The sequence below is a fragment of the Echiichthys vipera genome (genome assembly GCF_963691815.1).
Source record: "Echiichthys vipera genome assembly, chromosome: 4".
NCBI classification, from domain to species: Eukaryota; Metazoa; Chordata; class Actinopteri; order Perciformes; family Trachinidae; genus Echiichthys; species Echiichthys vipera.
Window position 1 is genome coordinate 12,465,458 of NC_139829.1, and position 22,277 is coordinate 12,487,734.

General features: G+C 39.6%; 1 protein-coding gene across 1 annotated transcript in view; it reads right to left on the bottom strand.

Moving 5' to 3' along the window:
- aacs (acetoacetyl-CoA synthetase) overlaps window positions 1–16,872 on the bottom strand; it is a 39,782-nt gene extending 22,910 nt beyond the window's left edge. Inside the window, exons 1-10 of the mRNA XM_083911987.1 lie at window positions 16,596–16,872; window positions 15,685–15,788; window positions 13,454–13,574; window positions 12,303–12,416; window positions 7,570–7,667; window positions 6,501–6,615; window positions 5,929–6,010; window positions 5,615–5,768; window positions 1,619–1,699; window positions 479–603 (exon numbers count right to left, since the gene is read on the bottom strand). Of these exons, the coding sequence (XP_083768113.1) occupies window positions 479–603; window positions 1,619–1,699; window positions 5,615–5,768; window positions 5,929–6,010; window positions 6,501–6,615; window positions 7,570–7,667; window positions 12,303–12,416; window positions 13,454–13,574; window positions 15,685–15,788; window positions 16,596–16,734 (1,133 nt within the window). The 5' untranslated portion in view covers window positions 16,735–16,872. The remainder of the gene's footprint in view (window positions 1–478; window positions 604–1,618; window positions 1,700–5,614; window positions 5,769–5,928; window positions 6,011–6,500; window positions 6,616–7,569; window positions 7,668–12,302; window positions 12,417–13,453; window positions 13,575–15,684; window positions 15,789–16,595) is intronic.
- Between the last annotated feature and the right edge of the window lie 5,405 nt (window positions 16,873–22,277).

Sequence of the window (22,277 nt, forward strand, 5' to 3'; positions counted from 1 at the left end):
GCACCATTTATGATCAAAATACAACATGGGCTCGGCTGCAGTAGGCATTATTTAAAATATGTAGAAAATTTGTCTTTTCACGTTTGTCAAATGTTTCATAGACATCATGAAATCATGATGTATTAATGTTAATGGTAACAAAAGCCTTCATAAGGGAGATGGCCATTCAGATGGCCATTTTTGTCTGGGGGTTAAAATAAAAATCCTCTTCCAACAGAAAGTAATAAACAACAACAATTCAGGCACTGGCGATTTGTCAGTTTGTGTGTCTGCGCGTGTGTGTGTGTGTGTGTGTGTGTGTGTGTGTGTGTGTGTGTGTGTGTGTGTGTGTGTGTGTGTGTGTGTGTGTGTGTGTGTGTGTGTGTGTGTGTGTGTGTGTGTGTGTGTGTGTGTGTGTGTGTGTGTGTGTGTGTGTGTGTGTGTGTGTGTGTGTGTGTGTGTGCGTGTGTGTGCGTGTGTGCGTGCATGGCTAACTCACCCCAGCTGGTCTGTCAGGTTCCACAGTACATTGGGTGTGGGCATTAGTGGTGAACCATCATATAAAACTACTGAGGCTCCCATTGCCAGAGCAGACACCAGCCAGTTCCACATCATCCAGCCAGTCTAAGGACAGTGCACACACACACAGATACAAACACAGTGGTCAGTTTATCTGGTAGAAACACTCCTTTCTCATCGACATGGATAGATGGTTAGCCGAATGAACACGTGCAAACTAAGCTACGTCTTTATTCTGCATACTGAGCTACTGCTTTGGCATCTTCCCCAATATATCCGCACATTGATGGTTAGCCACAGACAGTTGTCTGCGTACAGGATAGACTGTGTAGTAAATGAGGCACTTACACAATTCAATAATTCTGTTAATTAATCTTCAAAGTCATGTATCAAGCAAAATGCCAAATATTCACAGTCTGTTGGTAGATATATATATATATATATATATAAACCTAGAAATATAGGCAGATGTTAAGTTACAGGTTGACGCCAATTATATTTTTTAAGATAGGAGGTACTTTGCCGCAATAATTTTAAAACGTCCTTGTACTTTGTCATTTTTAAATCAAGTAAAATGAAAAAAGTGCCACCCTGAATTTAAATTCCATCATGTGTAAACACACAAATCTACACCACATGAAAAATGCTTCTTTAATCAACATAAAACAATGTCCCTCAGTGTTTATCATCAAAAGGAGCTAGAATCTTCTAGGAACAACTAAAATTATGCAAAGCTCTGACCTTCAGCACTCAATGGTGCTCATTAGACTGTGTGTGTGTGTGTGTGTGTGTGTGTGTGTGTGTGTGTGTGTGTGTGTGTGTGTGTGTGTGTGTGTGTGTGTGTGTGTGTGTGTGTGTGTTTGTGTGTGTGTGTGTGTGTGTGTGTGTGTGTTTGTTGTGTGTGTTTGTGTGTGTTTGTGTGTGTTTGTGTGTGCGTGCGTGCCTGTATCCGTTTGCTTTTTTTGTGATTCATGATTAAAAATACCCCACAATAATTAAGATTCTACCTCTGCTGGTAACTCAGATGAGACAACAAGATTACGGGGAAAGTCCCCCAGATCTTAAACCTTTTTCTTACGATGACCACGTCATATTTAATGTGAAAAGATTGTGAACCTACCGTGGTGTAGTAAATGATGACGTCACTACTGGCCATATTGCCATGCAGAATGTGTTCCTTTAAGTGTTGGATGAGCGTACCCTACAGCGACCAAGAGACAAAGTGAGAGAGAGAGAGATAGAAAATAATAAATGATAAAATATTTTAAGGTATTTGTTCATAGTTTCATTCAGGTCTGGATGTTGTATATCAACATGGGTAACAGTGCTCATATGGTATACATACAGACTCTATCTTTAAATTATAACACTATATTTTCTAAAAACTCAAACTCCATCCTCAGTTTGACAAAACCTAGAAGGATATGTGGATGCAGACCTTTGTCGTAGGATGCCCTTTCTCACAATTTGTGAATTTTCCCAGGCTTGTACTCATTGTTCTGATTATTCCGAAACCATGTGAATGCAGCAGAAATGCCCGAACCCTGTTTTGATAATTCAAAATATTCGTTGTCTGCCCCGTGATTCTTATACCCTCCAAAATTTAATGGGCTCGTCTTTGGCCAATGCTACACCATTCCAACAAGTTTCCACTGAGGACTGGGTCGGTAGTTTTTCCTGCTGACAGTGTACAGTGAAACAAACAAACTGAGCCAAAAACATAACCTCCTTGGCAGAGGTAAAAAAAAAATGTGTCTGACCAAGACTAATACATATAGCACACACAGGCACTTATTTTGACAAAAAGGGCAATTTGTGTTAAGGTAAATTCTCCCACAGTCACCAACCCATCACAGTTGGATAGGTTATTACCGCTGGTGGTGAGTATAAACTTCATGAGTGTGTGTGTGACTGTGTGTGTATTTTAGATTTGAGCCTTGGTGTGTACTTTCCTGTTCGCAGAAAAAGGTGCTCTGTGTGCATGTTTGCATATAATCTTTGTCGGGACTCAGCTGCCATACCCCTACTTTGGTGCATGCCATCTTGCTACTGACAGCATGTTAACAGAGCCGTAACAAAGCAGAGAGCGCAACATTGCTGAGGCTAATTGGTAGAGCCAGAGACGACTGCCAGTGTTACAATACGAAATGTTTTCACCGACGCATTACTGTCCAATTATCTGCAGCATGAGGAGAAGAAGGGGGCACAAAAGAAAAAAGACAGAGTAAGAGTAAGACACTAATAGAAAGAAAGAAAAGGGAGCTAGAGGAATGATGAAAAAAAGCAGGGGGGAATCCTAATGAGACTGGGGATGGGACAATGAAAAGGACGACTAAGTTGAGAAAGAAAAACAGGAAATGCATGTCAGTCAAGGATAGAAAAGTCAATGTGAAAGAAAGAGGGAGAAAGCAAGAAACAGAAAAACAGAAAAAAAATAAAAGCGTGCGTCAGAAAGAGAGAAAATTTTGTGAAAATGTGTGAATGCATTCTTTGAGTGTGTTAACCCACTTTGAATGTTGAGTGTTTCAGCCTTCAAAGTGCAGTAGTCCTTTTTAAATCACACATTCATCTGACACTCTCCCTCACTCAGATGTGGTATATAGCTGGGGAAAAAAAACGTCACTCACTCTCCTGAGAGAGAGTAACCTTTTGCAGATCTGATTATGGAGGTTTGCTGCCATCTTGTGGTGGAAAAAGTAGAAACCCAAGTGACACGGATGCAGTTACTGTGAAGCTGGCCAAGATTCCTTTTCTTTAAAAAACAGAACTGTATAATAGAATTAAGATAAAATCACAAGGCATGAAAAAGCAGAGGACTCCGATCATTGCCGTCACTACATCATTAAACACATTTTTCCTGCTTTAAATGATTACATCATACAACAGTGGTTTTGCTCATGATGTGCCAAGTGTATGAGATCTCTTTGATAGCTGTAATATTGACAGAATGGGAGCCTTATTAGTCATTTAGGGATTGTATTTTCTTGATCAAAAACTCCAGTCAAGCCACTAAATGGACAATGTAGTGAAGGTTTTTGAAACTGCCATTTCTAGGATTAGAAGAATTAATTTTAAACCTTAAAGCTAAAGTCAGAAAAATATGTCTTTTTTATATTTGCTGAAATTGTCCCTTTATCCTGACAGCACAAAGAGACAGACAATCTGTGTCAAAAAGGCATGCGCCTCTGCATTGAGCTCCTTCTCCCTGTCTGCTCCTAATGGCATCTGCTTTAGGGGCGGCAGTAGCTCAGTCCATAGGTGACTTGGCTGGGAACCGTAGGGTTGCTGGTTCAAGTCCCTGTGTGGACCATGTATGCAGTGTGGACTGGCGGCTGGAGAGGTGCCAATTCATCTCCTGGGCACTGCCGAGGTGCTGTTGAGCAAGGCACCGAACCCCCAACTGCTCGGAGCGCTGGTCACTGGCAGCCCCCTCGCTCTAACATCTCTAACATCTATGTATAGGTCCTGGTTGTGCATGTGTGTATTTCGGGCCTTTGTGTGTAACATGTATGATAATAAGAGTGAAAATTAAAGTAATTCTTCTTCTTCTAGTTTCAAGGGTGACTGACCCTGCGGTCTCTGACGCAGCGTCGATGACTGCTCGTGAACTCCAATCCAACTGTGAAACAGGGCAGCATGTGCAAGAAAAAGTGTAACAGAATCTTGATTCATGTTTGATCAGCACTGCCTTGCAGTCATTCACACGACATCAGAGACTCCTCGGCTCTCATTGGTTATTTAAGGTCAGTTGCGGTGGATTCTTGCAGATGCTATTAGAGAGTAGCAGGTGGAAACAGAGCTACATGATTTTTTCAGTTCTACTGTCTCTTAGCGCTGTCAAGATATAGTGACAATTTCACCAAATAGGAAAAAAAATATTTTTCATCAAAAGCTACTGACTTCAGCTTTAAAGCATAGACTGAATAAAAAATGGACGTAGCATACCCGTCGGGGTTCGTTCTCTCAACTTGATCCAATCATACTCGCCCTCTTGTCAGACTTTGACTCCGCCTCATTTCCTCTTACCAAAAAAGGGCATTGATGTGTCATTTGGGGAGGGAGATACGGCCGTCTGGCTGACATATATCTCCGAGGCGAAGTGAGGGCCGCTAATTCTTCATAAACTTTAACCTCCAATAAAATAAAAACTAGCCTGGTACAAAAAAAACTTTGTTAACTTTATTGACACCGCTCTTACTCCGGTCCATCCCCTCTTAAATCCGCATCCGCACACACACACGCACATATTCCTACAGAAGTTGGAAGTTCCAGATTTCTGAACGCAGCATAACTAGCAGTGATGAGCTTGGCCGGCAGACCAACTGCCGTCAGCAGTGTGACTAACGTTGGGGGCGTATTTACAACTAGGGAGGGGAATGTCACCACAGACACTGTGATTGGAATTTATGGAAGTTATTTCATTAGTGGGTCAAATGATGAATCACCACTGTTTTAACTCACTCTTTGATAGATAGTAACTTTAGAGACAATAAACTAGATGAAAATCTTACAGATTTTAACTGCTGATCAGGATTATGTGATATGATCAAAAGCAAGATACAGCTAAGAAAGAAAGCGGTTTTTGTCAACTTTAGAAACTAGGTTTTGCTCCTTCGTCTTTTCTTGCCTTTCTTCTTTAAAAATCTGGCCTTATTGAGAACATCCTTTTCTTCTCGAATCGTTCACATGTGTTTTAATATAAATGCTGTGCACTGAATAGCAAGCTGTATATGTGGGCCAACCCAGGAGAGCTCTGCAAACAGATGCGACCACCGTGTGCTAGTGTGTGTGTTAGTGAGACAGCTGCAGCCCATCTAACCCTTGTGGAGCAGTAACAAAAAATGTGCAACAAAAACAGCAGCACAAGTGTCACTTTGTTTTGAACTGTAATTATAGTCCCTTATTCCAAATGTTTTATAAAATTAAATCAATCATACATTAGACAAGTACAAACAGGACAACCCATGGGTCAGTCAGTGAAATGCAACATTCCTCCCATTATTTATAAAATAATCAGCTGTGTGTGTGTGTGAGAAACTGTGTTTGAGTGCACAAAGAAAAGAAGAGTAATCCATATTGATGATTTTGGCATAATGGATGCCAATGTTTTTCTTACCCCAGCAGAGTGGACCATACATTTAGGCGCCCCTGTGGTGCCAGAAGAGTACATGATGAACAGAGGATGATTGAATGGAAGCTGCTCAAACTCCAGCTGGGGAAACTGGTCGGCCTCGCCACAACCAGATGCCAAGAAATCGTCTATAAATACACTGCAGAAATAAAAAAGAAAAATCAGTCAAAGTAGACAATAAACCAAATAATCCTAGGGACAAAAAGTATATCTCTGAGCTGACGTACACAGTCAAACGAAAAAGAGCTGTTTCAGTTTCTCAGTTCTAACACTTCAGTATAGTATTCACAGACACACACCTGTTTGGGATTTTGGAGAGGTCAGTCTCATGTTTCGAGCGAGCATAGGGAATCACCACTATTTTCTTCAGGTCAGGCAGACCTACAGAGAGATAGAGAGAGAAAGTTTTATGCTTTGTTTTTCATATGTTTTTATGGAAGATGATGTTTTAAGTGGGGTAATTAACAGTTTAATTTTGAACACTTGTAAAACCCAGTAGCGCTACTTTACTCTACCCTACTGGTCTTACCCTTTAATGGCTCTTTCTACATTTTAGGAGTAATTCCTTAAGATTTAATCGCTGTTAAGAGACCAAATCATCTTTTATACATATATCATAAAATGTTGGCAGATTACGACTGTCTCTGGACATACTCCAGTAACTTCAACAGGTTTTACCACCCATTATTTGAAGAAGTTAAATGCAGTGTGTAGTTGCTAGTAAAATGTAATTCTAGTAATGACATGATGGTATTCTGATAGCAGATAAACTAAACAAATGTAAAAAAATAAATAAATAATGTATTATTAAATTATCTTATGATTATTATTTATTATTAAATGAAATGTATTATATTATGTTGGCGCCTACCTTTGACAACACTGGTCAGCTTTTCCATGTGGTCATGCGTTTTACCATTGTAAACCACAGCAGCAACAGAGAAGATCAGCTTGGGCTGGATTTGAGAAAACCTATCAAGGACACCCTAAGACAAAAAGAAGAGAGAAAGGGTTAAACCCGAAAAAAGGAGAACACTGGAGTAAGTAGACTGGAAAGGCACAACAAAATAAAAAGGCCTCATTTACTGCAGTAAGAGCAGAAATGTATGCCCTGAATTGAACAACTTAATCTTGCATTGGACATAATTTCCCTTTAAGTACAGATAACACCATTAAAAAAAGGAGCATATCAGCGTAAGCAGAGAATAAAAGAAGCAAAGTGGTTTAGATGGAGGAGATGAGCTCAAGACAAAATGCATGAGAAATGGAATGAGTCTGCACAATATACCTCTATATTAAAACATCTCTACACATCTTACCCTATACTTAAACATGTACAGGAGAAATATAGTCAAATAACTTAAGGGTGGAAACACACATTTATTGTAAGCGTAGTTCTCTGATCTGCCAGACGGGGCAGTAGCACACCAGAAACACAGAGAGCCCAAACTGAGAAAAGAATTGCACTAGCTCACTCACACACTCAGTTGGCTGACAGGCCTGATTCTCTTTTCATCTTAATGTATAGGTTAGTTTGCATATGAGAGTTTATTTTGCCATAATATCAGAATTGATAAAAGACAATTGACAGAGTACAGCAGTACTGTAGATGGAGGCATGAGTTCTGCCAAGATTGAGAGATAAAGATTGCTCCTCTGAAACTAGTACTCAGAATATACACTTTTCTCACACTGATATGTGATTTAGAGGTGACAAATAAGAAATTTGTCTAAACTAGCAGATTCAGTAGTTTTGGATTAGTTTATTTGTACTTGGAAAATAAACTTCAGATTAAGGCTCTCAAATTCCCCTGTATGGGACACAGTTTCTGTTATAAAATCTAGTTTGAAAAACACAATGAGGAAAATAAGTGTTGATACAACAGAATTAAAAAACTTGAGTATACGTCAATAAAGAAAAACAAACAGTGTAATCCTTACGTTGACTCCAAAGTCGACAGACGTGGAGCTCCAAATGGCTCCGATGCTGGCTGCTGCTAACATGGCCTCCACTGCATGGATACCATTGGGCAGGTAGCCTAAAGTGGGAAAGAGGAGAAAACATTACATTTAAGGAACAATCCATAGGATTCCTTTAATTAAAAATGGCTATAGATATGTGTAGGATTTAAAAATCTAGTATTATGAGGCTTTTGTGAAACACAAGTATATAATTTGCTTTAATTTAATCAACAAATTGACATCATGACACATCAAGAATGTGCATATGCATCATCATCTTACTCAGGAGTACATTTACAGCCAAATACATATGATTTTATTATCAAAATGCCCAACAGCAAAGAATTGATTGTATTTCTTTAAATCAGTTATAGGATGTTGTTGCCCAGGCCACACATCATATCTTTGAGTACATTATGGAAATCAGAAATATCAGGAATGATTCCATTGTTTGTTGGATTTTAAGTCATCTTTGTATGTGATATTTAGCAGTAGTAAAATTAAAGTAAAATTACGTTTGTTATGCAGTCTGTGTCTTATAACTACAGAATACCACACAGTAGGTCACCTTACTGAGAGAACAGCAGAAGAAGACTCACACGAGAGAACAGGGAAGAGGGAAAGACAGACAAATACTGACCAAAAATAATCTGGATAAAAGGAGGTGAGGGAAAATAAGAACATTAAAAAGAGAGAGAAAGGGAGAGAGTTAGAGAGAAGTGATGAATCTCAAAGAGGGCAGTGAGAATATTTCATTCTTAACAAGCAGGGCTGAGATCATAACTGCTGTCTTCGTGTGATATACTCCTTGATCAATATAGGAAATGGTGCCCAAGGACACTACAAGTCTTTAGTGTTTTTGCAGTGAGATAGTGACAACAGCACCATTGAAAATGAAGAATAGCTATAAGGGTTGCACAAGATTGAAATTCTTAGCCTTATCTGATAACCATTCATTGCCACAATAATCAGCCACTACCAATAAAGAGCATTTCCATCTCACTGCAATGCTATCATGCCTCGAGTTTTCCCTGGATTTACTTACTATACACAGCCTGAAGTCAATACAGCCCTGCAGTCGTAGTAAAAGCCAAACTAAACTAAATGTATTGAATTCAGGAGGAGAAAAAAACAAGGCCAGGTATAACACAGGAGCTCTTATGCTATAAACACTGGGATGCTTTGTTGATAACCCGTATCTAATCTAACATGACAAACCAATTATACAGCGAGTAGTTCCAGAGATGCACTGTGCCTAGTCATAGGAAAATGGCGAGCATATTGTCACTTCCTATGAATCATGACTAATCAGGGTTTTATTGGTTGCTATGCTGACTCCTGCCGTAACCAGGATGCTGATCTTGGCTGGATGACATCTCAGGCTGACAGATCACCTTCCTGCTAGTCTGCAGACACTCATACATTATCCTCTTAGACTGGACCAGAACAAATAGTGTCATGGATCATAATACACCTTGCTTGACTGCCCCTGAGGCTACTATAATGAATCACTATTTTGTTATACTGTAACAACAGCGCTTACATGTCAAAGCAATACACTGCTGATCCTTTCTGATTAATCATGCATACTGTAATGACGCTTTTCAGGTTTGTTGATAATGACTGATTGAAAATCAACTTGCCAGTAATACGACAATTATTACAGAAAAAAAAAATGTGGCCCGTGGACCACTGGTTTGAAATCAGATGAGAAAGAAGACGAGGACCTGAGACTTGCAAAACTGGGGACATCTTTTAAATAATTTCTTTCTTTTTTTTTTTTTAATTAAGTCATGCATTGTTTACATCAACCTTTACTTGATAGAAGTTTTAATCTTCAATGTCCCTGAAAATCACAACAGCCTGATTGGTATTTCAGTCTTAATCCTAGTCCAAGATTAGCACTGAGCTGTTCCATTATAATGTTATGTTATATCTGGAAAAGAGTCAGGTGAGGTTTTGTTTTTTAAATGTCAGTAAAGGACACCGTTCTAAAAGCAACTCTGATTAATAACACTAAACAACAATTATTTGAATGACCTTGTTTTCCTGCTAGCATGGCCACATTTGGAATCACACACACTCATATTAAACAGGCCGCATGTATCGTATATTTTGTGTAATGTGTCATATTCAGATTCAAATTCAGACTCATCTAAATGTACAAGCTGCACCTTGTGTTGAAATTCCTCTCTCTATATAATTTAATTTGTATATTTTCATATGTTTGCAATATATTATTTGATGTTGTAATATTGATACATTTTTGTTTTATACTGTTAACTCCACATTCTTGCTTATTCTAACTCAACAGTAAAAGACTGTGGTTGTATAGTGTGGATTCTTAATTAAATGAAAATTCCCCAATGGAAGAACAGTGGACATGGCGGCTAGATACAAGCTTTATAAAAGGTTGGAGGGTGCTGTTGAAGACAATAGGACCAAAGAAAAGGACACTGAATCTCATTCCAAGTGCATGAAAGGGTGAACACATACGTGCCTATGTGCTTATGTGCATGTGTGAGTGTGTGTGTGTGTGTGTGTGTGTGTGTGTGTGTGTGTGTGTGTGGCTGTGTGTGTGGCTGTGTGTGCGGGATCGGCTCCTCTCCTGCTATAAAGCTTGGTTCGCTTCATCAGCTAAGTGCTTATATATCTCCTGGAGTATAGACACTGACAAGACATTTTAGTTACAACCTGGGGACAAGGACATCTGTGTCTTTAAAATACACACAAGTGAGCACACACATTCAAAACACTCACACACGTAGCTGATATCTCTCCCTCTATCTCTTTTGCTCCCTCTCCTTTTCTGTCCCCCCCTCCCTCCCATCTTTCTAATGAGATTCCCACCGAGCTTAAGTCATTTAGCTAATGGATTCCCCTACCACAATATCCATGTTATTTCTGAGCACACACACAAACTTTACACACCCTGGCTGTTCCTGGGCAACGTAGCTCAATATGAGCTCATGAAATGCAACCACAGACTTAAGTCACAATGCAAGATAAAAGAATGTGCTGATAAAAGAGTGCCAGGGAGTTTAGCTTCCTTGATTCTTTTTATCACTGATTATGCCAGAATACAGTCCCGGAGTTGGCTTCAATTACCCCTTATTCTGAACATTGAAATTCATGATCAAGTAGTCAGCCCAGGGAGCTGCCACAGGTTGACTTAAACTTGTAGTAAAATATTCTTTAACATTTGAGTTTGGACAGAGTCTGAGATGATGACAACTGAGATGTCCTTTTGCCCATCAATTTTCTAAAGCCCAGTATTGTAACCATTTTTTTAAATCCACAAGCATTTTCTGTAACCTCTGAACTATTGTGCCTGTTCACTGTAATATAAGATGTGTTTATCCAACTTAAGAAAAACAGAAGTTGTTTCAAAGAATGAAAGGTTCAGAGGTTCAGGTTCAGGTACAGTGAGGATGTGCATTCACATACACCTTTGCTGTATCTCAGAGCTGTTTAAACAAACACAATGCACAGGCATAGTGCCTGTGCATTGTGTTTATAAACCCCGACCCCCATTACAGAAGGCTATTTTAATACTTGGTGGTGACAAACTGCTTTAGGAAAAATCAAGTTTAACCCTTTTTTAAAGATGCAAGTCACTAAGATGATCTGTTAAGTAGCTCTATGGGAGATATAGTCATTACATGATATTAACTTGGTTCTTGTAAATGACTTCCATCCATCATCATCATCAACCGCTTGTCCCTAATGGGGTCGCAGGGGGCTGGAGCCGATCCCAGCTGACACTGGGCATGAGGCGGGGTACACCGAGGACAGGACGCCAGTCTATCGCAGGGCACATAGAGACAAACAGAGACAGACAACCATTCACACTTACATTCACACCATTTAGAGTAATCAATTAACCTAACACGTGCATGTCTTTGGACTGTGGGAGGAAGCCGGAGAACCCGCTCAGACACAGGGATAAACATGCAAACTCCACACAGAAGGGCCCAAGCCCGGATTTAAATCAGGAACCCTCTTGCTGTGAGGGGACAGTGATAACCACCACACCACTGTGTTTCATTTTTTATGACTTATCTAATAATATTAAAGAAAAAATTGACATGTATTTTATGAATGGAGGGATCTAACCTTTACCAATGTGAATCAGATTGGATACATGCTCACACTAAATGACAGCCTTAAAGTAACTAAACCTCAAACAGCTGAGCAGCTCTAATAGCTCAATACACTAAAGTTAAAGGGATAAGCTCTTAAAAGCATTTGACACTTGAATTGTTTGCAAAAATGGTCAGGCCATGCATTGAAGCTGCAATGTTGTGGAGGTATAAATGTGGAGATCTGCATGAATGGACTGTACAGTATTGAAGGAAAAAAAAATGCAACCCCAGCCATTCCTCCCTGTACAAATATGAAGTTTGAAAAACTAAATGGTGACTTTCAGAAAGAGCTGCAGCTTGTGCCAAGGCAGCCAGCCCTGCTTACCAGCAAGCACAAACACACACACAGAGCTATAGCAAAAGAGCCCATGTTCAACTCATGCTGCAACAACTTTCAAATAAGAAAGAATCAAGGAGAGGATGATGAAGATTGGAAGGCAAAGGGAAAAAATAAACAAGTCAGGAGGAGAGAAATTCATCTCTCTCCCAAATAATGGTAGATGACATGTTTTCCATATTCTCTTGTTTTCCCCCAGTGGGACAGGGAGCAATAAGTCTAAGACTCACCTACGACCCTGTCTCCAGTCTGGACGCCCATCTTCCTCATGGCTGCAGCAAACAACGCGACATCGCGCCTCAGCTCCCCAAATGTCACCTTCACAATCTCATCATTTGCCTCCGCTGTAAAACACAAAGAGAAAGTGAGACACACACACACACAGAAACAGAGATAAATATGTACATTTTGATTGTTAACAAACATTGTGAAAGCTAAGGACACATCTATATATCATGATCTGTTTAGACAGGTTTTTTGTACCACTTTGTGAAGATTGTATTGATTTATGAGTTTATATAAATGCCAATAAAACCCCTAAAATTCCAATCCAAAGCACAGAAAAAGGAAAACAGGGGGACAGAGATAGAAACATAAATAGAGAACAACAGTGTGGCAGGACAGAGCCACAGACAAGAATAGTCCTGTTTGTCCCTCTAAGTAATAGTTTACTGACGTTCACAGAGGCCTCACAGCATTGTGACCAATCGTCCTTCTCATAATTGTATTACAGCTCCTGCAGACGGTTGTGTGCATGTGTGTGTGTGAAAGCCCACTCTCCCTCATATCCACACAGATAGGGCCATAAAGAAGTGGCTTTCCATTAGTATGTGACAGTCCTGAGAGGAGGGAGCAGTACTTAATCAATTAACTAAGTGACGTATGCAGCGTAGCGCTCACCGCATCATCGATTTTGTACTCGCATGCGACCTCAACTCTGTTCTTTCATTTCTTCCTAACTCTCTTCCTGCTTAGTTCATTTGCAAATACTAAATGTGAAAATTACATTTTTAAAAAACAGGTAAAAACAATCTGCACAACTAAGGAGGGAAACACCCCAATCCTTAACACTTACAGGTAAACTTGGAGGGAGGAGCCACATCTTGTTAAATTCACCGCGGGAAAAACACAAAAACATCACTGCACAAACAGTAATTAAGAAAATTTGAAACCAAATTTGCCCTGAAGGATTTGGGTGTATTTGAGTTTGAAACTAAAAATGAGTGCGGTGTTATATGATTTTCTTTGCTCTATGCATGGAATTAACACTGTCAAGGTAAGGAGACTCCTACCGGAGATCAATAAAGCCATCATTAAAGGTGCAGCACTGTCACCTACTGTATATTACATAGTTTTAATCAGCATTTACTTATTTACTTACTTGCAGCATAGAGAGCTACTTTGTCCTGGTCTGCATGTTTGAGCAAGTTCTCAGCATAGTTGAGTCGAGCTCCTTTAAACCACTCGGGAACATCCGAGATCCGTTTAGATACATCCACCACCTAGTATACACACCCACAGAACACACATGGGAGGGACAAAGTATTATTGTTGACCAAGATCATGCTCTTTAAAGCTTTGGTGCCCTTACTGGAACATAATTAAGTGCACAGATGGGACTGTGAGATAAAAGCACTGAAATTTGAAAGCCATTGCTTTACATTCTAATCGAGCCTCTGCAACACTTAAAACAAAAAACAATAAGAAATACAATATGTCATAAAAGCCATGGCAACAAAGTCAGCCCACTGTGCATCACTGTTACAAAGTGTTTTATTGTCTGGTTAACTGTCTCCCTGGCTTCTATCCAATGTCTGCTCAGACTTCAGACCTAAAAATTGGTTAACTGGGTAAGAAAATGCATGCTTAAAAAAAGGATATGTAAAGAGTGACGTGGAATATGGTATTAACCATGTGTACAAATGGGGTGTGTTAACATGGTACAGCATCTTAAACTCGGACATTTATAACCTCACCTGCCTACCTGAGTGGCTAGATCCTATATCAAAGCAACATTAAGAGGCTAAACAGTAAATTAAATAATGAACACAGAAACAACTTTTTAACCAATGAAACCTCCTTTTTCCAACTGGCCTATTAATGTAGCTTCGATAAATATGGTGCAATTCTAATGTCAACAAATTTACAAATGTCATTATAAGCCTTACAGTCTTTGAGTTTCAGACAGGACATGAAAATATCACAAACTATCAGCAAAAAGAAATATGCCATGTGTAGATTTTAGGTGCGACTTTGGCCTTTTCTAGCAGCCACTGAATTAACTATGCATCTGCTCATGGAGATGAATCATATCAGATTGCTTAAGGAACACTGCTCACCAAAACGGAGCACAACACTGAAGTTATTTAGTAATATTTACACTGCAATGGACCTCATTGACGCAATTCTTCTCTTAGATCTTTGCACACATGTGAATGAGAAGACAGAGGCGATCAGATTAAAAATTAGAAAACAAAAAACATTTGTTGGCTAGCAAAGCACTGGAGCAGGACAAGGGGACGTAACAAAAACACAAGAAGGATGCGTGCCGTAGATACCCAACCTATCGAGGTGTTGTACTCATGCAACTGGAAACAACAGCTCTCCATTTAGCTCAGAGGTAGATATGTTTCAAAATGCAAATAATGTGTGCAAATAATGGAAAACTAGAATTACGCCTCCGCCAACCAGTCAAGTTGCAGTTAACAACCATGTCTGTCCATACTTACATAATTGAAGACTTAATTAATAAAGGAGTTCAGTGTATTTTTGGGTGAAACGTGGCTGTTTCCCTCATATCTTCGACACAGCAGCACAGGAGATCTACGTATACAATCACCTCAGTTTCAAGATTAGTGTCACCAATTCAGTATCCAACCAATGGCATTGAATAATGACCAGAAAAAATAAATGCAGCTTATCCTCATAATCCAAGTGGACGTTTGTGCCATATTTGAAAAAATTCCCTCAAGGAGTTCTGGAGACATCACATTCAGACATGGCTGTCGTCAGCATGCAGACATCACCATCAAATATCAATCACATCAACATAGAATTTTGTAATACATTTGAATAAAACGGTTTTGGAAATGTGATGAAAAGACCAATAAACTCTTTTTGCCCTTTAATTGCCTGAGACCAGTCACAATCAATAATAAGAACTTGTGCTTATCAATATACTCATGAGCTAAATTCTGTTTTCACATACAAGCATTTTTGAGAAGTTGAGTCCCACAATTTACCCATAAGAAATTTGATATTAAACTGTGTGCTTCTTAAATGTGGCCCAATAGTTGCATGCTAGGGCCACATCTCTGTTCACAACACAGGGAACCATTTTACAGTGTTACATTAAGGGGTATGTTTGAGGTACGACAGTATGGCAGGCTGATGCAGAACCCTAAGAAAGCAGCAAACTTGCAGTTGAAAGTGAAACGCTGGTCATTCATTGAATCTTTATGGTCTTTACGGCTCTAAAAAGATAACAATTTGTTGGCACTCGTCTATTCCAAAATAGTATATTGTCATATTTTCCATTCTTGTTAATAATGAAAGTGACTGTTGGATTTTAGGCCTACAACAAAGCCATTCTCCTTCAGAGGTTGGACTCACCTCTTCATATGGTTTGGAGCTGACTACTCCACAGAAGCGCCACACCTGTGCCCAGAAATCTGGATAGCTGTCCACCGACCACTGGTACAGGTCATTGTAGTTGACTAGAGGACAGAGAATCAGTGATTACTACATATATATGAGGAAAATATTAGATCAAACGTGTGACTATCAGCTCACACACATGCCAGGTTCCTACAGTTGGCTAAATGCATAAAACATCAGACATTACTAGTACAACTACACACTAAAGCAAAACAAGCTGAGGTTTATATTGCAATCCTTGGGGGATCCCAACTACCAGACTGGAAACTACAGACTTAAAAATAAAGGTTGGTCTCCCTGCCAAGAATACATACTGGGCATTTAAAATCAAAATGTCGGTGTAAATAAGATCAACCAATTCTTGAAGGGAAGAGAAGGATTTAAAATATCATATAGCAAATGTTGAGACAGATTTGCAAATCAACAACGCCATATGTGATTATCTCCTTTTGGTTCCACACACACACACATCTGCCAAAGCTGTCGCCACTCCTGTGATCTATAATTGCATAACTCTCTCTCTTTCTCTCTATACAGTCAGTACTCGAGATCAGGTTTTTCAGCATTTCTCCTGAACCCTGTTGGTTTAAATGTATCAAAGAGACAATTGAAATGGGCCTGGAGGCTCTGCAGGGGAACAGTCTCGTCTTCAGTGTGGAGCTTCATTCAAACAGGGGGGGAGAGCGGGGGCAAGCAGAGCTGCTATGTTGTAAACAGCCAATTATGATGGCAAATGGAGTGTAAATGTCATATTAAACATTTTAATGGTTTCTACCTGCGTTTCTGCTAAGCACCGTTCCTTCAGTGCCCCCTGTCTCTCTGTGTCTGGGTCACAGTCTGTCCTTCTCCCTGCTCACGCTACTTACCCAGATTAAGTCCGTAGTCCCCATTGACCTGTATCCTAAACTTGTCCATCTGTGTGTTCCTCTTGGAGTCGGGGTACCACAAAACCTTGCTCTCCATATCCATAATTTTCTCGCTCTTCCCTTCCGTGTCTTTAGACATCTTTTTTTTTTTTTTTTTGTCGCGACCCTTTTGTCGGCTGAAGCTCGGTGTCGCTGGAGGTGAGAGGGCTCGTGTTAAATGAGCTCACCGGCCGGCTAGATTGAATGGTTGGGGAATTACAGCGCGCGACAGCTAGCAAAGCTCACCTCACTGTATGTGTCAAAGGCAAGCGTGGGGCGGCCAAGGGACCTGACAGACCACGCCCCGCCGTCGTGATGTAGCTGGCGAGCTGGGTTCAAGACCGCACGGTGTTCGACACTGTTTCATAGGGGTCTATTGAAAAGGGGAATAAAGCCTAGACACAGCTTTTTAATGTGCGTACAATAAGTAAGCTATTACAATGACCTTTAATGACATATTCATATATTTATACGTTAATTTTAAACTACATTTATATTGCACAATTAATTCTTCAGCTCAGTTGGATCTGTGCAAGGCTACCTTAGTGGCTACCTTGCCTATAAGCCCAGCAAGCCTATCGTCAAGGTTCTGTAAATGTATTTATTCACCAATTTATATTTGCTAATAATAAATTGCATATTTTCAGACATAGTTTTGAAGGAAAAAAAAAGTTGGAAATTTTAGCAAACAATTTGAACGAACACACTTGGGGTCCCGGTACCCCTGTTGAAGATCTCTGCTGTATACGACACACATATTCTGCTGAGTGGTTACTTGACCAGTAAAGCTGATTCTTATTCATAATAGCCCCATAAATGAGGACAAAGTCTTCTTTAAAGAGGCCTCAGGAGGGTTTCTAGCATATGCATGCTGATAGGGTTCTGTAATGAGAGGCTGTTTATATTTATTTGGGCGGCAGTAGCTCAGTCCATAGGTAACTTGGCTGGGAACCGTAGGGTCGCTGGTTTAAGTCCCTGTGTGGACCATGTATGGAGCGTGGACTGGTGGCTGGAGAGGTGCCAGTTCATCTCCTGGGCACTGCCGAGGTGCTGTTGAGCAAGGCACCGAACCCCCAACTGCTCGGGGCGCTGGTCACTGGCAGCCCCCTCGCTCTAACATCTCTCCTTAATTGCATGTATAGGTCCTGGTTGCGCATGTGTGTATTTCGGGCCTGTGTGTGTAACATGTATGATAATAAGAGTGAAAATTGAATTTCCCCGTGTGGGATAAAAATAAAGTAATTCTTAATTCTTCTTCTTCTTCTTAAATTCTAATATCAATATTGTCAGACTAATGGGATAAGAGCGGGCACCCCATATACAGAGGCTAAAGCCCTCAATGCAGCGGCCCGGGTTTGATTCCCACCTGTGGGCCTTTGCTGCATGTCACCCCCTTTCTCTCTCCGGTTTCCTGTCACTGCTCAAAAGCTGTCACTATCAAATAAAGGCATGAAAAGTCCCCAAAAAATATTTATATATATATATATATATATATTGCAAGATTAAGTGTATATCATAGGTCATCAAATTAGTTTGACCAGTTATATAGAAAAGCCTGCATCACACTAAAATACTATTATAATTGTAGTATTTTTTATTAAACAATGACCATGAATGTGTAAAAACACATCTCAAAGTGTAAGAGACGGTTCATGTCAGATTTAGCTATTAGCTATTTTCCATCTTCAGTCCCTGGGCTGGTACACACAGAGGACACTACATTAATTTGAATGCAAATGCATTATATACGTAGTTCCTATCCCACTAGCACTTATATAGACAGGAACACGGAAACAATACCAGCACGTACCAATACCGTACATTATAAAATGAAAACTATACAACTCTGTTAATTTACACATTTCCACTGTTTAATTAACAATATAAGATACAGGATATGGAAATAAATTAGATACTCAGACAAAAGCGTGAATGAAAGTAAAATACTATTTTAGATATATGTCCAGGCCATTGAACCTTGTATCCCGTCAAAAATATTATCTTTCTTGAACTTCATGACTTAACAGGTTTTATTCAAAATTTGAGAATTTAAAAAGAAATTTGAGGTATTGGGAAACTAAAAAATGTTTTTGTCAATGTATTTTTTTATTTTACAATGACTATGGTTAAGGTTACAGTTCATTTATTTCCTGTTTTATTGGTCTCATTCCCAGATGCATCACTTATGGTCAGTCCTATTCAATATTTTTTTTTAATTTAGTGGCATGACAGGCTCCTGGACTAAGTCTTTAACAGTCATCCACTTAGTCATCTCAGAATATGTGTCAGTAATGTCAGACATGCATTTACTTCTTTAGATAGGATTTTAGATTTCTTTAACCCACACACAAAGTCCGTGGTTACATCCCAGAGAAGTCTTGAACATCCCCCAAACGGTAACGCGCAATGGGCGTGCACGCGGGAAACTTGCCTGTCACAATGAAGGGTTTTGATTGGTCCTCAGCATACTGGTTCCACATCAGCCGACTGATCGGTCTATGCGGGAGGTGTATCATCGTCGATGGACTGGCGCGTCGTTTGATCAATTGCAAACTGGTTTACAGCGTTTCAAAGGAGGAGTTTTAGCCAATCAGAGAGCGAGCATATCGGAGCGTTTTAGGGGTGTGCCCAATCAGTGAGAGACAAGAACCGACCCTCCTCAAAGTCTGGTGGTACCATCTCAACTTTTATTCATACATTACAAATCATACAAATGCTGATACAATCAAATACAAATATGTCATGGAAATATAGCTAAATTAAATTGAGATGATAAGAAGAAGATAATAATAACAAAAATACACTACAAAAGTAGAACGTTTAATTAAACAAGGACAATAAATAAATCATAGAGAGCAGTTCTAAAAAATAAAAAAAAGTAAATGAATAATAATAATAATGATAAATAAATAAAATGGATAAAGTGATGGGTTGAGGCCTGGTGTAGATGGGTGACTTTACTCTCCCATGTTGTGGCAGGTGAAGACAAACGGTCCTGCCATGATGCAGCTCTCGTTTTTTTCCTCCAATAACTATTCTTAGAATTTCGTTTTCGGATAGGTTATAAAAATGTGGGTGTTTTTTGCCTAATTGGGGGAAAAACCGTTGGCGGACAGGTTCAAATTTTGGACAGTGCATTGGAAGTGTCTTTCTGTCTCCACAGCAGCTCCTCCACACTGCTGGCACAGCCGCTCCTCTCTAGTCAGCCATGTCCTCCTGGAGTGGCCTTGTCTCTATTGCGAGACTGTGAGCTCAGTCTGTACTTTGTGAACATCACCCGATATCTAATAGCAGTCACTGTGGTAAGGTAGGGTGCCACAGTGTACTGTCTGTTTAGGGCCAGATAACATTGCATTATGCTCTGTGTGTGTGATTTGGTATTTTAAATAGGTGAGGTACTTTTGTTTTTGAGTGGTTATAATTTGGTCGACTCTAATTGATGTGTTCTCAGGCCGGTCCTGAAGCAGAACCGAGGTAGAACCTGTGTGTGAGCTCAGTGTCAGGACCAGCTGAGTGAGGCGCTCTGCTCCCTGCTCATCTCTTGGCTTAGCAGGGCTTTGTTGGTCGTTGCCCTGTGCACCTGCAGGAAGCTTTTAAAAAAATCAGTGTATGCAATTGGGTGTTTTTCACATTGGTCATAATTAGAGTTTATTTGTGGGCCCCACACTTCTCTTCCATAGAGTAAAATAGGTTGAATAATTGCTTGAAGTAGTTTAAGCCAAATTAGAATTGGGATTTGGATGCAAATTTGCCTTTTTATTACGTAGAAAGCCCTGTGTGCTTTCTCTCTCAGTTCATTGAGAATGGAACTTATTTTCAGGCCTAAAAATTGTATTCTAAACCTTTTTCAATATCTTTCTCTCTCTCTCTCTCTCTCTCTCTCTCTCTCTCTCTCTCTCTCTCTCGCTCTCTCGCTCTCTCTCGCTCTCTCTCTCTCTCTCTCTCTCTCTCTCTCTCTCTCTCTCTCTCTCTCTAAGGCACCATGCCAATCCCAATGGAAATGTGATCCATCAACATTAAACATTTACCTAACAGACAGCAGTCCATGTATCCCTGCTTTATTGTTTGTTTTTATTAAACTTTTTGCGCTGACACTATAAAGAAAGGGAGATGCAGTATAATATTTTGTAATATGGTATCAATGTGCTTAAATGCTGCCTGGATTGAGTCCAGATTGCGAAAATGTAGGCCTCATATCTCATACCTGGACTCTGAAACCCAAGCAAATATGTGGGTCAGATACATGCTGTGAAAGCAGAGTGTCTTCTGAGTTATATGGTATATCATCCTCTTTACCACACATGTTGTGACTATATGCCTTTATCAAAGGAGTAGTGGTGAGACCTCGATAAAGGTATTAGCCAAAAGAAGCAAGGGTATGATAATACCACTGATAAATGGGTGTGGATGTGATTACTTCTACTATGTTGTCGCTATAAAACATACAACTGAGCTGAATCTGAAGCATTATGAGAAATATTTCAATGGTTCAAATAAATGTTTTAAAAAAGTATGGCTCAAGGGCTCCCTTCTTGTTACAAATCTTTAAACAAACATTATATTGTCACCAGTGGCGTATCTGACAGCACTGCGTTTGTGCCAATATTGGTTTGGACTTCTGTACCAAAATTAATAAAATTTTATTCTTGACCATCAAATTATGTGACATGCCTTCTTTAAAAAGATTACAAAGCCCTGGCCTTCCTTTAAATCTAGCTTATTATGAGTGAATCCTAGTGCCATGTAGACAAATCTTTTCGTGGCTGATTTGACTGGTTCTGATTGGCATTGACCTAAAATGGACCCCAGCATCACGCCACAGCAAGTGTTTGTTTTATCTGTTCATCCAGGCTCTGCCTCGACATAAGCTCATATCTCCTGTGATCCAGACAGAATTCACTGAACTGTCATTTTGTTTCATCATGGAATTCCTTCCAAATGACTGCCCTTTGGATCCTATCATGTAAAAAAGTACATTTACTCAAGTACAAGTACCATTTGGAATAACTTGAACTTCACTTGAGTCACTCCATTTTATGCTACTTTATACTTTTACTGCATTACATTTCTGAGGAAATATTTGACTTTTTACTCCACTGCATTTATTTGGTAACCTTAGTTACTAGTTACTTTTTAACATTCAGATTATTAAAACTAAATATTATTAACAGATGAAATAACATATATTGTTATAGGTTGAGCTACATGGCAGGATATAAAGTAATACAATTAGCCCCACCGTTATCAGCTGCAACATTAAAGTACAGCATGGTTACAGTTTTTCTCGATTGCTAAGACACATTTCTTTAAAGCTTCTCTCCTTTTCTCTAAATTGTAAACACAAACCACACTTTTCAAGCTAAATTCACAAAACCTCAGACTCTTCTTGCAAAACCAAACTTTCACCTCAAAACAGTTCAATCTGTGCCCAACTTTTACCGCTTGTGCTCACCATTATGCAGCACATGTACATTACAATGAAAATGTGTTGGTAAGTTGTGTCTAAACAGGTGAAAAGTGCTCATGGTTTTGCCAAAAGAGTGATTGATTCAATCAGTGTGTTCAGGCAACAGAGAAATTGGTTCAGACAACAGGGTTTAGTGTTTTAGCAATTGAGAAAAACTGTAAGTATGTCAAATGAAA